The 13,374-nt window shown below is 35.4% G+C and overlaps 1 protein-coding gene and 1 long non-coding RNA gene across 3 annotated transcripts; one reads left to right on the top strand and one right to left on the bottom strand.

Moving 5' to 3' along the window:
• The first annotated feature begins 28 nt into the window (after window positions 1–28).
• Window positions 29–11,369, top strand: ercc8 (excision repair cross-complementation group 8). Of its 2 annotated transcripts, none has more exons than XM_023958360.2 (12): window positions 29–434; window positions 1,126–1,221; window positions 2,035–2,136; window positions 2,287–2,410; window positions 3,523–3,604; window positions 3,898–3,966; window positions 4,697–4,763; window positions 6,758–6,861; window positions 7,999–8,123; window positions 8,298–8,495; window positions 9,265–9,360; window positions 10,369–11,369. In XM_023958360.2, the coding sequence occupies exons 1-12, from the start codon at window positions 358–360 to the stop codon at window positions 10,432–10,434; spliced, it is 1,206 nt and encodes a 401-aa protein (XP_023814128.1). In that variant the 5' UTR covers window positions 29–357; the 3' UTR covers window positions 10,435–11,369. The 2 variants fall into 2 exon arrangements, with proteins under 2 accessions (XP_023814128.1, XP_020561476.2); XM_020705817.3 differs by having other exon boundaries at window positions 10,357–11,369.
• On the bottom strand, window positions 6,737–12,991 carry LOC144994605 (uncharacterized). Its single transcript, XR_013658173.1, has 3 exons — window positions 12,859–12,991; window positions 7,985–8,073; window positions 6,737–6,874 (listed from the first exon to the last, which is right to left on the bottom strand). It is a non-coding gene; the product is annotated as an uncharacterized LOC144994605 (long non-coding RNA).
• Between the last annotated feature and the right edge of the window lie 383 nt (window positions 12,992–13,374).

The following is a 13,374-nucleotide window of genomic DNA, read 5'->3' as shown; positions in this document are numbered from 1 at the left end:
AGTCCAGCTGAGAACGAACAAAACGTTTTCTGATTGGTTGGCTTTCAAGTTCTAACCAATCACTGGGCTTTTTATTTCAGAACCATCAAACATGGCGGATTGTTGTTGTGAGCAGATGTAAAGCTAAGCAAAATGAAAGCTAAAACTCTGAAATATAGGGGAACATTCGTAAATATTAGTGTTTATTGGATACATTTATAACTACTATAGTGTTCTATATAATATAATGTTTGTTAGTTTTGTAGAGTTTCAGTACGGATTTTAAAGCCTTTGTATTCAAGGGGCAATGTTAGCAATAGCATTTAGGCTAATCAGTAGTTTGCAAATATAACCTAAAGAGTTGCTTAAATTAAAGCAATGTTAGGATTTTTGACGGCAAGGCGGGCAGGGCTGGATGATCCTTTGAGACTGAGACGAGCAGAATCAACGAGAAGGTGAGTGTATCTCTATTTAATTACAATTAATGTACCCGATTTTTTATGACGTCAGGTCAGTAGAAAAGGTAAACCCTAGATGTTAGTAGGGACTCTTTTAATCTCACCTCTTCCTATACGAACAACGTTACCTAATACTAATACAAATAACGTTATAAAAATACTATATTGAACATCGAACCAGGTTGTTTAACGTTTTATTTATCAATAATTAATAACTCTGATTTTTTTTGTAGTCATGCAACATTATAAACGTTGATGAACTATCCTTATTAAATATGACAGGGTTTTGTTTTAGCAAAAACACGTTGGACTCAGCGAGGAACTCACACTATTAAACTAGTATGTACTTAAAAAAATGCATTTAAACAAGTTAAGCCAAAATGAAGAGCTGAATATTTACAGCCAATGCTGTATTTAGGATTATTATAAAAATGCTTAAGGTTAGTTATCTGCAATAAAAAATGATACTTTATGGTTTACCGCACATTTCTAATGAAGCATTTTTAAATGTTCATTGAATCGTCACAAAATCAGTTGTTCTACTCGGAAAGAAAAGATGAATGCATAGATTAATGCTAAGGACACATGATTGTTTACAGGTCACTGATAACTGTCAATAACTAAATTGAATTGAATTGAGTTGAACATGTAATTTGTAATGGGTTGTCCTTTTTCTTTATCTCTTTAGGGTTCTCAATCTGAAATTAAATCCTGACAGGGATGTGGATCGGATCCATGGGAATGGCATTAATAGCATCGATATTGAAACAATCGAGGGAAGATAGTAAGTGATTTCATGTACAGCTTCTGTATTGATTACTAGATTAGAACGTCTTATGGCAATTCAGTGTTTTTGAGTTAAGAGCTGACATTGACATCAGTGTAAAGACCCTGCTGGAAGAATTAAGATGCTCCCTTAGACAGCTGTAAGGAAACATGCTATCACCAATGAGTTAAAACAGGGGTGTCAAACTCATTTTCACCGAGGGCCACATCAACATAGTGTCTGTCCTCAAAGGGCCGGATATAACTTATACATGTAACTAAATGTAATGAAAATAAATGTAACTACTCCTTAATGTTAAATTACTCATTTATCTATTTATTATAACTTTTTAAAGTGACAATTACAGTTGCCTAGAAAAAATACGTTTGCTTGTTACTCTAGCATAAATCCTTTTCCATTTGATTCTGTCAGGTTAGGTTATATGGATAGTGTTTAAGTTCCAATGTATCTTTCCCATATTTCAAGTCTGATTACCCCTAGAAATAAATAAATACACACCAATTTTTGTTATTTCTTAAAAGCTTTTGTGCTCTCGCGGGCCACATGAAAAGACATGGAGGGCCGCATTTGGCCCCCGGGCCTCGAGTTTGACACATATGAGTTAAAAAGTACACCATCTTCGAATAATTAGCTTTTTTGTAAGACATAAAAGCAATCAAACAAAAAGCTTGAACTTATATATGCTCAACATTTAAGTTTATGTTAAAGGGAGAAAAAAAATACTCCCAAAACAAAAATAAAAAGATCAAAACTGATTTAGGAGAAATTGTTAAGTGTGACATTAAAAACTTTATATCTTCTATTTATTAGCATGTTATCTGGCGGTGCTGATGGAGTGATTGTCATCTATGACCTGGAAAACTACAGCGGGAAGCCACAATACACCTGCAAGGCGGTCTGCACAGTTGGCCGGTAAAAATTACCTCTATTTTGTCCACTAGATGGCACCAATCTATACACTTTGGGTGACGAGCTTTCTATTCTAATGCAGTTCTACCTAAATGAATTCTAATTCTGTCTTTTCTTCTTGCTGTTGTTTTTGTGAATTTTGTTTTTTTGAAGGTCCAACCGACATGTTCACAAGTTCAGTGTAGAAACAGTTCTTTGGTATCCTTATGACACGGGGATGTTTGTCTCCAGTTCCTTCGACAAGACCATGAAGGTTTGGGATACTGAGACTTTAAAGGTGAGATGTAGAGTCTTTAGATTGTTGGTATTTAAAATGCCATTTGTCTTTTTGTTAGATCAATTTGTAGGAGTCCTTCCTGTATGTATTGTGTCACTATTAATGTTAGAGGTGCTCCTATAAAATGAGGTAAATAGCACACACATGCACTATTAAACAATATTTGATGTTAAGAGACTTCATCAAAATAATTTATTGAGCTCTACAGCTAAGCTTCTTCCCTCATTCTTTATTTTCTTCTTTCTGTGCGTTTTGTTTTTCTTTGTTTTATTCCTTTTACCTTTCCATCCCACTCTGTCCCATATGGCAGGCACAGTGCTGGAGTTACACTGGCACCACAAGTACCTGAAAAGGTCAGGGAAGGGACAGAACAGAACAGGACCCACCAAGCTTTGACCTTCTTTGCTCCGTTTCTTTCTTTTCTTTCTTTACAAAATAAACCAAGTGAAACAAACTACATTTTGATTTGAGTTGCTAAGCACCTGCAGCTTAGATTTGGGGTAAAATCGTTGTAACAGGATGAGATGTTCAGTGAATAGATGTCAGTGCAGTGTGTGTCCACAAACGGGGCCGCAGGCTTGCGTGTGTGTTTCCCCAGTGGGTGAGTCCATGCTGGTGCTGGCACACAGTGACATGTGGAGCACAGAGGAGCTTTTCATGTTTGCATTTTGACCTCCACTGCTCCACCACAACAATCGATCTGCTCTGTGAGCTCTGAGCTGCTTCGTCTGCCTTTTCCCCCTTTGTTTTCTTTGTTAGCTGTTTAAATGTTAACCCACTTCTGACTTGATGCCACTTTGAGCTTATTTTAACCTTGTTTTGCAAGCAGATAGATATGGATACGTTGTCTTTGTGTTGGAAAGAAAACATTGTTTTATGCTAGTTTAACACAACAGCAAGATTTATATTCGGTGTAACTACTTATTCTGCAAATTTCTGGTTTTCCATTAAGTTTGGCAACTTTCTGCAATTAAAGGTATTCAAATATGTTGCATCTTTATTTTTGTTTTAGTCTTGAAGAAGATTTTGGTTTTTATTTTTTGCGAAAGCTTTTTCTGAAAGCATCTTACAACTTTCTCCGTCTCTTTTTCTTTCTGAATTTTGTTCTTTAGCCCGCTGAAGTGTTTGAGTTTGAGAGTAATATCTACAATCACCACCTGTCCCCAATCGCCAGGAAGCACAGTCTCATTGCAGGTTTGTGGAATCATAATTTAGAGGTCCTATTTGTCAGCAGAAATGCAGAAGATGCAAATTTTGTGTAGAAGCTCCAAAGTGCATGTTGAAAGAGAGCCCTCACAGATGTTTTTAATGATAACATGTCAGCTGAAACAAAACCTTTGTCAGTGATTTGGTAATATTTGCATAGAATGCAATTGTGGCAGGTAGGGGTCAATATTTTTTTATTTTACCATTTAAAAAACAAACAAACTATATTTTGCTAAATTCTTATGTTTTTTTTGTCATGTTGTTGTTTTTATTCCTTTTAGTTGGCACCAAAAACCCTAAAATCCAGCTATGTGACTTGAAGTCTGGCTCAAAAATTCATGTTCTTCAAGGTTAGTCTTTTCTTTTCTTGGGCTGACAGCAGTTTGAAGTGTTTTTGGAATCTTCTGCTATTTTTTGTCTACATTACATTACATTACATTACATTACATTATACAAATTTGGACCGAATTGATTTCATTTCTGAATTTTTTTCTTGACATAAAATTTCCACAAAGGCAAAGTGAAAAGAATACTTGTAAGGCTTTGTCTGTAGCTAACAGGACATCAAGCATATCCCTATCAACCAGCGCTTAAAGTTAATGACCCATCAGTGATCTCTGCAGCCATGTGTAATTTCATTTGCACCAGGTAAACGCCACATATAGTGATGGCAGTGTCTGAGTTTTGCAGTGAAAGAGCTGGTAGAAACATAGACAAACATTGTTCAAGAAACTTTTGCACCAACACCTTTATAATCATCCACAGTGATCACAGACCTGAAATATTTTGCCAAGATGGTAATACCAAAAAAGGACCTTTTTCAATATTTTTCCAACAATTCCGTCTTCTTGTTTGATATTAAATGTGATATTTCGGTTTTTAAAATAAAATGCACCAAAGTTATGTAATTCGATACAAAGTTATTTGACAGAACATTATTTATTACTCTCTTGCTGCAGATGACTTTTTGTTTTGTTAGATATTTGTGAACCGAGTTTTAAAAACAACAAATGTTCATATGTTTTATAAATGGATTTCCATAAATATTTACGCATGAAATAATTATGTTTTTTAACGCAGGTCACAAAGCAGAAGTACTGTCCGTGCGATGGTCGCCGAGATATGAGCACATTTTAGCCACTGCCAGGTAAACACCATTTGCATCAAGCTGTCTTAAAGCAGGAAAAAAAAATCAACTCAATGCTGCTTAATCCCTCCAATGTTTATGTTGATGCAACTATTATTTCAATCTTTGTCATATCTTTGGCCCTTTAGTTGTAACCAGTGGCGGTATTTGTTTTGTACATTTGACAGGCGCACACATTGCTGTCCTTGTGCATCACCACATGCTTTTGTCATTATGACTCACACACAAGTTTGCCATTTTTTTTTCAAAGTAAACTATTCCCCACTTCCTACAATATTCCTGTAAAATACGATTAAAAAAAAGGCAATTAAATCATTCAAAAATAGCTGTAAGGGATCTGTTGTGGTTACAAGTCCTGAAAGAAACTAGATCACTGAGATAAAAATGAACTGTAAATTTAGAAATAAATAATCAGATATGTCAAATATTCTAAAGGTGTGGTAAATGTCACAGACTACATGATTATAATTACGAAGCAATTTTACCCACAAGTTTTTTATTATTTTTTGTTTATTGATTAATGAATACGCACTTGCTAAAATGTTGCTGAGATTGTAGATTAGGTTGAAACTTAATCTAATCTAGTAAATCATGAATGAAAAATTAAACTACCAGTAAGCTATAGTTGCAAACATTTGTGAACATAAGAATTTGGAGTCTCTTTCTCTCCTGAAACTTCACCATCAATATCAGGATTCACATCCTGTGCAGAAACACATTTACTGTTATTCAAGTGTGCAAAACACAATGAAATGTCCAAGAGTCTTTTCCTGGTTTCTGCCTGAATTTTGTGGCATCACCGTCCTTCTTCCTGACCTTTAATGGGGCGCCATCAGTGACCAGACTGACATCATGTGACCAGTTCACTCCAACATAGTTTGTCACAGTAACAAGAGAGCTGAGTATGTCATCAGCTGTTGTTGTGTCCATCAACTCAAGAAAGCTGTGACGTCTTTTTAACACCTCTAATAAATATGCACAGTTATCTGTGCTTTCATCAATAGTGACCAAAAATGCAATAAATGACTGGATTCCTTCATTTGGCACCCAAGTCTCCTCACAAAGGTTGTTCACCATCTGAAAATGGTTTGGATGTTTGCTCCAACTTTTTGCAGTAAGGTAGCTAGGTGTCACTGCTCCATCACTGACGTCACTGCTGCAGTAAATGCAGACAGTTATTTTGTCAGTCCAGCTAATGGTTGGTAAATCTTCTCTTTTCTTAACTCCCCCCTGCAAATGGGGAAATTGTTCTTTAAACAAATAAAACTCTGTCCATTTTTCCTGGAAAGCTCAGCCCTCCACTTCAACCTTTTTTTTTCTTTTTGACAACATTTTGGTCATTAGGGTGTCACTACTGATCACTCTTATAGCAATGCAACAGCGTTGGGGCTCACGCGGAACCAAACTACATCTTACTCAGACACAGAGCTGTTAGGTTTAGCTTTTGGCACGTGCAGAGATATGCTGTTTCACCTGTTTTGCTTTCCCTTTGCTCTCCCTAGTGGCGGAATTGCGCATTTCGGTTATTTATTTAAAAAATCATAACTCGCCACAGGGATGGACTAGAAACGTTTTTTTTTAAACATCCTTATAATTTTTACTCTTCATGACTGGGCCGGATAGAATCATCTCGGCCCGTGGGCTGTATGTTTGACACCCCTGCCCTAGTGGGTCAGCAGCATATGGTAAATGAAATAGCCTCTTGCTTTTTTTACCACTATATTCCCTTGTTAATTAAACCACTGGAATTCTTGCGCTCTTCTTAGTCTTTGGATTGTTAAGGGAATCTGAGAAAAACGCATCACACATAGAAACTCCAATGATGTGCTAGTGCATATCAGCATAGTCAATCCCTGCAAGTACTTTACAACAGTATTGGTTACAAAAAGTCACAGCTTTTGCTGTGTTTTTGCTGTGTTTTTGCTGTGTTTGTCTGTGATTACTTAAACAAGAAGGTAAAACACATGAATAAACCCTCAGTTTCTCTCTCCAAGTGCAGACAGCAAAGTAAAAGTGTGGGATGTTCGTCGAGCATCTGGCAGCCTCTTCTCTCTTGACCAGGACAATGGAGACAAGTCCAAATCCTCCTCAGAAGCAGGTAGAGTGACTTCCTGTTGAGTTTGTAAAGCAAATGTTACGCTTTGTGTCCTACACTGCGAGTATTTTGTATACTTTCTTGTTTAAATATCTTATTGCACTTGATTTAAGACTAAAACTGACTAAATTAGCTTTTTAATAAGATGTACCGCTTGTTTTAAGTCTATAAATCTTGAAAACATCTGGTTTAAAGTAATATATTTAATAAAACAAGTTTTTCACATTATTTTTAAGCAACTTTATTTTTGATCATGAGTGAGCTTGGTTTAGGGAAACTGAAAAGTTTATTTGACTTACAAATACCTATAATTTTTATTTATCCAAATGTATCCCAAAATGATAAAGGTGTCTTATCTTAAGACAGCTGTTTCTAAAAATAAAGAGAGTTGGATTGTTGTAGTGCTTGAAATAGGATATACTGGTATTTTGGGGGGAGGAGTGTAGAAATACTGTATACCTACCTACACTAAATAAAACTTTTTTTAAGCAAAATGCTCTTATCTCAGGACATATTTCCAGTGATCAGAGCAATATAACTAAATGTAAGTGTTTATAGCTATTTTCAAGATTTAATTTAGTCTTAAAAGGCTCGGAAATTACAACTTATTTTAAAAAAATCTTGCAAAATAAGATTCTATTAGGTCTATTGGTAGATCTTTCCCCTTGTAAAAAGGGAAAAACATTTCGTCTTCTACATTTTTGAACTTGAATTAAAAAGGGCAGTTTTTCCAGTGTAACATTAATGCTGAAGTAGCATTTCAGCCCTGCACTGCATCACATTAGTGTAACTTTTACAAGCCTAAACACATTGAAATGGATTTTAACCACAGACTGACAAGAGACACAACTTACTCTGTTATTGGTCCTTATTTAACATTTGCTGTTGTTCTATCAGGGATTTTCAGTACTTTTTTTTTTTAAAAGAGCAAAGACACCGATATATTCTGACAGAAAGTACTGAGAAATGAGTTTAGCTCATTCAGACCAACTAAGAAACTAAACTTGTTCAAAGAGGGCTTTCATCATCCTTTATGGGTTACATGTATTCATAAAAACTGAAATGAAATGTAAGACATCAAGCAGTGATTAAAAACATCACAGTTCTGTTAAAACATCTTACTTACCGTTCTCTTCCCAGTGAACACGGCACATAATGGCAGAGTGAATGGTCTGTCCTTCACAAGTGATGGCCTCTTCCTCTTAACTACTGGAACTGATGACAGAATGAGGTTATGGAATAGTGCTACTGGGGAAAATACATTGGTACGGGTTGTTTCTTATTCAACTTTGATTATTTTACAACAAATACAACAAATTAACTTCTGTATACGGGTAGAACAATAGTTTTTATTTTTTGCACAGTTAAGTGAAATCTTTTTTTGACCTTTGTCACCAATAAATACATTTTTAGAAGTCCTTTTTTTTTCTTTTCTTCAGGTGAATTATGGGAAAGTTTGCAACGAGAGCCGTAAAGGGCTGCAGTTCACAGTGTCTCAGGGCTGCAGCCCAGAGTTCGTGTTCGTGCCGTGTGGCAGCTCAGTGGCAGTGTATGTCCTCCACACAGGAGAGCTGGTCACTATGCTCAGGGGTCACTACAACAATGTTGACTGCTGCAAGTTCCATCCAGACCACCAGGTGAGACGGAGCCCAGGGAGCAGCTTCTGTTAACTGAACTGCCGTTCTTTAGGTCTCCACTCAATTTTTCATACTTTTCATAGAATTTACCATAGGTTGTTTCGTGTCTGGTGCTATTTAGCGTTTTTCTGACATCTTTTCATAGTTGTCATGACTGTAAGTGCAGAAAATCACTAGATTGAACAAAAAATAAATATGTCGATATCAGTCAGTTGTGAATGTGGCACTCCTATTTTGTCATGGTGTCATTCATGGCTGCATCACAAAGAAAATCTGATAACTTTTTTTTTTTTTTTCTTTTAAAGGTTTCCTCATTTTTTAATTCTTAATAACTACGTAGTTACTCCTTCATGCTGTATGCTGCTGATTTGCAACATACCATTGAATCCAGGACTTCACTCAGTTTAGCATCGCCTTGAACGGAAGACTTTCTTTTCTTTTTTGGGAAATAAATTCAGGCGTGAAGAGGCTAAGCTTTATCAGTGTCATGTCTGTCTGAAGGGTTGCTGAATTAATTTTTTTCCTTAATTTCTTTTACATATGGTGACCTACAAACACTTTAAAGATGACATCAAGAAGAGTTTTATCTTTAGGAAGGACAAGTGGTTTAGAAAATTCAGTAATTAAACATATTGATATTTTAGAAACTTAATAATGTGTCCTGCTCTCTATAAGGGTTGATAAAAGGCGCAGTTATATTTGTCTGCACATGTAGTGAGATTTATTTTTTGTGTGCGTCTTTAAAAAGGCTCTTGTTTTTGGTGTGTAGGAGCTGTACAGTGGAGGCAAAGACGGTAACATACTAGCATGGGTTCCTGTACTTCGGGCTTCAGATATGGAAGAAGAGTCTGACCAAAAGAATAAGGTACATACCTCATTACCACGACTTGACAAAAGGAAAACTAAAAGGGGATAAACTAACTTTTTAAAAAACAATATTTACAGTAGGGATGACAAGGTTCACTAAAAGGTTTTTTTAGTCACTTGTACTAAATTGTTTTGAAGTATAGGCGATGACTTTGAATAATTTTATATGGGATGGATTTGCATTTGAACGGGCATTAATAGAAACAATAAACACATTAAAAGTCTGTAGCAAAAATAATAAGTACTCAAACATCCTTACATCTAAATAATAATACTTATAACATAATAATAAGACTGATAATAATAATAGTGTTATATATGTTAATATATTTAGCAGCTCTAGACACAGCCAACATCTTTGCTATGCCTAGATTAACAATTGCCCCCAAATGTTTTTACATGTTAAACTTTTCTTTTCAACGTTTATCTTTTGTTACGTACTTAGGATTCAAATAATATCAAATTATTTTTGTTCCATGTAGAAGAGATGTCACAGTCATAACCGATTTCAGTACAAATGACAAGCCATCAATAATTTATTCTACTAAAGGTTTTATTTTGATTGTTTTAAAATATAGTTTTAAACAAAGAAAGACACTTTTATTAACCTAAATTAACTAGATCTACTCATCTCAATTTGTGGCATCACAGCCAACTATACAAAAATTTTACATTTTGAAAATCTACTTAGTAAAATGCATTTATTTAGTATTTATGTAAAATGTTTTGCTTGTTTTTCCCCCGGATTTTTTTCATTTTAAACTTCCTTTCTTTTGTCCTTAGACAAAATTGTTTTTTTTCCTCACAACTGTTCTTTAATTTAGACTACAAACTTTGACATATTTGTACCTTTTTTTTTTCTTTTAGCAAAGACCAAACTGTCATCTAATTTGCTGCACATGGTTACATTTTTTAAAAAGATCAATGTCTTTGAACAACACTTTTTTTTAATCAAGAGAAGTCCGTTTTCCTTGGGTACTAAAGTCATACATAGGATGTTTTACAGGGTGCCGCTGATTCGTCTGCAGGGAATCGTGCCTTACAGGATGCGTGGAGCAGTGATGAAGACTAATGCAGTTGTTTTGAATATGTTTATTTACTTAAGTCCACCAAAATCCTGATTTTGTGTCAAAAATAACTGATGTAAGCACACATCCTTGTTATGAGTTTCATCAAAACTCTTTTTGCAGTTCTGTCTACATTCAGAAAAAAAAACTACCTACTGATGTTGGATACATTTGTCAGGAAACTTCATGGAAATTTTGAAAAGTTTACAATCTAGAGAAAAGAGGGGGAAAAATAGCCAACTCGTAAATTATCCCCTATACTCCTCTTCTTTTACTCTGCCTTTCATTATGTTGAGGGATTTTGTGTCTTCTGATACATTTGTAAATCTTTCTGCTCTTCTCTCGCCCTCTTTGAACACTCCCAAACTTAGCATTTGGAGTATGTTGCCTAGCAGTTCATTCAAATCATCTAGACATAGCACATTTTTTCTGAATGATTAAGTCCTTTTAACAATTTCCCCCGGCTAGACCGAAAGTGTATGACAGTAAGCCAGTTAAATATTATCAGTCGCCTCCATTATTCAAAAGAAAAACAGTGATGACACGAAGATGAAAATGAAAGAAAAAAAGATAGATAAATCTTTGAAAGGCTTGGTGAAAAGACCAACTTCTAAATTAAACTATTTCTAGGCAGTAAGGTTGATTTGATTGTTTTAGAGAAAATAAATGAAGATATCATTGCAGGTTCAGGCCATTGTTTATGCCGCTAATATGATCTCTTTTATAGGATCTTTTTGCAGCAGAAGCGTGGTTAGCATGTGTGCCTCCAGCATTATGTAAAAATGTGTGCAAAAAGTTCAAGATTGTAAATATAATAGAATATAGGTTTTTTTTTTTTTACATTTGTTGTAGCATTTATATTGGATTTTTTGTATTTTACTTTTTATATTAAAACCATAAATAACCTGTTGTAAAAATAAATAAAATTCATGCTTCTTCGCTTGACTATTGTTTGTTGGAAAGATGAGAATGGATTTGTTTATCTGTTGCTATATTTATTGTTTGCTCGTTAGAAAATGGCACTCCTGTTTTTGGTTTTAACCATAGGTGTATAATCGCTGGACATCACCTTTAGGATGATCATGAGCGGAGATTACTCTGCCCAACTCAAACAAAATTCCAAAATGGGCAGTTGGGTGGGACAAAGTAAAGATTAGAAAAAACATATACCCCACACCAGAAATATTAGCTGTCACAAGACCAAAACTTGAACCCTCAAAACCAAGCTTGTAGAGAGTTTTGTAAGGTCTCACCATCTTGCCTTTCTTTGAGGTTTTTGGAATGCCTGACACTACCTTGTCCCAAAGGAACTCAAAAACCAGATATTTTTCTTACTCTGGGTCCTTATCAATTAAGTTTAAGGGGCAAAAAGTTTCAGAGCTAATACAATCAAAATCAACTACTACGTTAAATTCTGCTAAAGAATATTTATTGCTTTATTTACGCGTCAGTTTTCCCTGTTTGAGGCAATGGAAGCATCAGACAGTGAGGTAAGTTGGAAAATGGTTAAAGCGTGTGGGAATGTCAGATTGGGTCCAAAGATAGCATTTAACAGAAAATACATGCATTTCATGTGAAAAAGAAAATAAAAGTGATTTTTCTAAAAAGAAAAAAAAGGAGGGTTGCAACTTAGCCTCCTGAGAATTAGGAGAGGAAAAAAAAATCTTCCTTCAGCCTTAGTTTTTTCTCAGCATGAAGATAAAACCACCTCATCCCATCCAAACAATTGAGATTTTTTGACCAGTTATATTTCAGGATTTTTTTTAGAGAAGCTCATGTAATGATACACCCCAAAACCAAAGGTGCTCTACAGAGGACAAACAGAATGAATTGGTTTTAGATCGATATAAACCACTTCTGTTGAGATTTGACATTTTAAGTAAAAAAAACTGCCAACATAGTTTGGATTTCTGTTTAAGTGGTTATTTTATGTTTGTTTTTTTACTTAGATGGAGTCTAAAATGAACATTTTGCCTACTTTTAATGACTTTGCATGTATTTCTACACAAATTGATTTGCTTTTGATTAGTTATTCTGCAGCTTACAGAGCAGTGATTCTGTTTGTGCAGTGAATGTGCACCACAAACAAGAACTTGTTGAACCTAATTTGCCTTTTATGGAAAGTAATGTGGATTTTAAAAGGCTTTAATATTCAAAATAATGTCTATCTCTTTTTGAGAGCATTAAACAAACAATGCTCTATTTAAAGTTTCCATCATATGGGAAGTTGCAGAGGAATTCATCTGTGACAAAAATAAATACACAGTAAAAACCACAGTTCAACTCCAAAGCCAGAATGCCCAGCATGCAATCAAATAATGGATTTTTTTTAACATGATAATAAAACTGCTATTAGCAGATAAAGCAGATAACACAAGAGCATTCAGATTAGATGGTTGACCTCCACAGTGCAGTTATTGTCGTCTTACTTTTTTGTCCCTTTTCACTGTCTGTTCCTTCATTCCTTGGTTCGTGCTTCATGCCTTCTGCCTTTCTGTGCCGCTCTGTACCATATGGCAGGCGCAGTGCTGGGGTTACACTGGTGCCATGGTTGCCTCAAAAGGTCAGGGAGGGGGCAGAACAGAGACCACCAACCTTTCAGCTTCTTCGTTGTCTGCTAAGACAGGAAGGGTTTGCATTCAGATAAAGGCAAATCAGAGGAATCGTGTTGTTTTGGCACATAGACAACAGAATTTGCTAGTTTGTGGATTCTATTTTATTTTTTGTATTTAAAAGAATCTTTTTTTCATCTAACCACGTCAGGCCGACAGAATGAAAAATACTGGTCCTGATGAGGAAGAGTGTCCTGGAACAGATGAGGCTTTGATCAGGATGAAATTGTGCACAGTGAAGGATGTTAGTGAAGTGTTCTCTAATTGGATTGCTGTGTAGGCTTGTGTGTGTGTGTCACCAGATGGGTTAGACCGTGCTGGTGCTAGGACACA

Source organism: Oryzias latipes, chromosome 9 (genome assembly GCF_053564925.1).
Source record: "Oryzias latipes strain Hd-rR chromosome 9, Olatipes_Hd-rR_3.1".
NCBI lineage: Eukaryota > Metazoa > Chordata > Actinopteri > Beloniformes > Adrianichthyidae > Oryzias > Oryzias latipes.
Note: the sequence above shows the minus strand (reverse complement) of the source record. Positions and strands in the feature narration are given on the sequence as shown.

Coding starts and splice junctions, on each gene's coding strand:
- ercc8 (XM_020705817.3), top strand. CDS start 358: ATGTTAGGATTTTTGACGGCAAGGCGGGCAGGGCTGGATGATCCTTTG. Junction 8,124..8,297: donor CTACTGGGGAAAATACATTG/GTACGGGTTGTT, acceptor TCTTTTCTTCAG/GTGAATTATGGGAAAGTTTG. Junction 8,496..9,264: donor AGTTCCATCCAGACCACCAG/GTGAGACGGAGC, acceptor TTTGGTGTGTAG/GAGCTGTACAGTGGAGGCAA.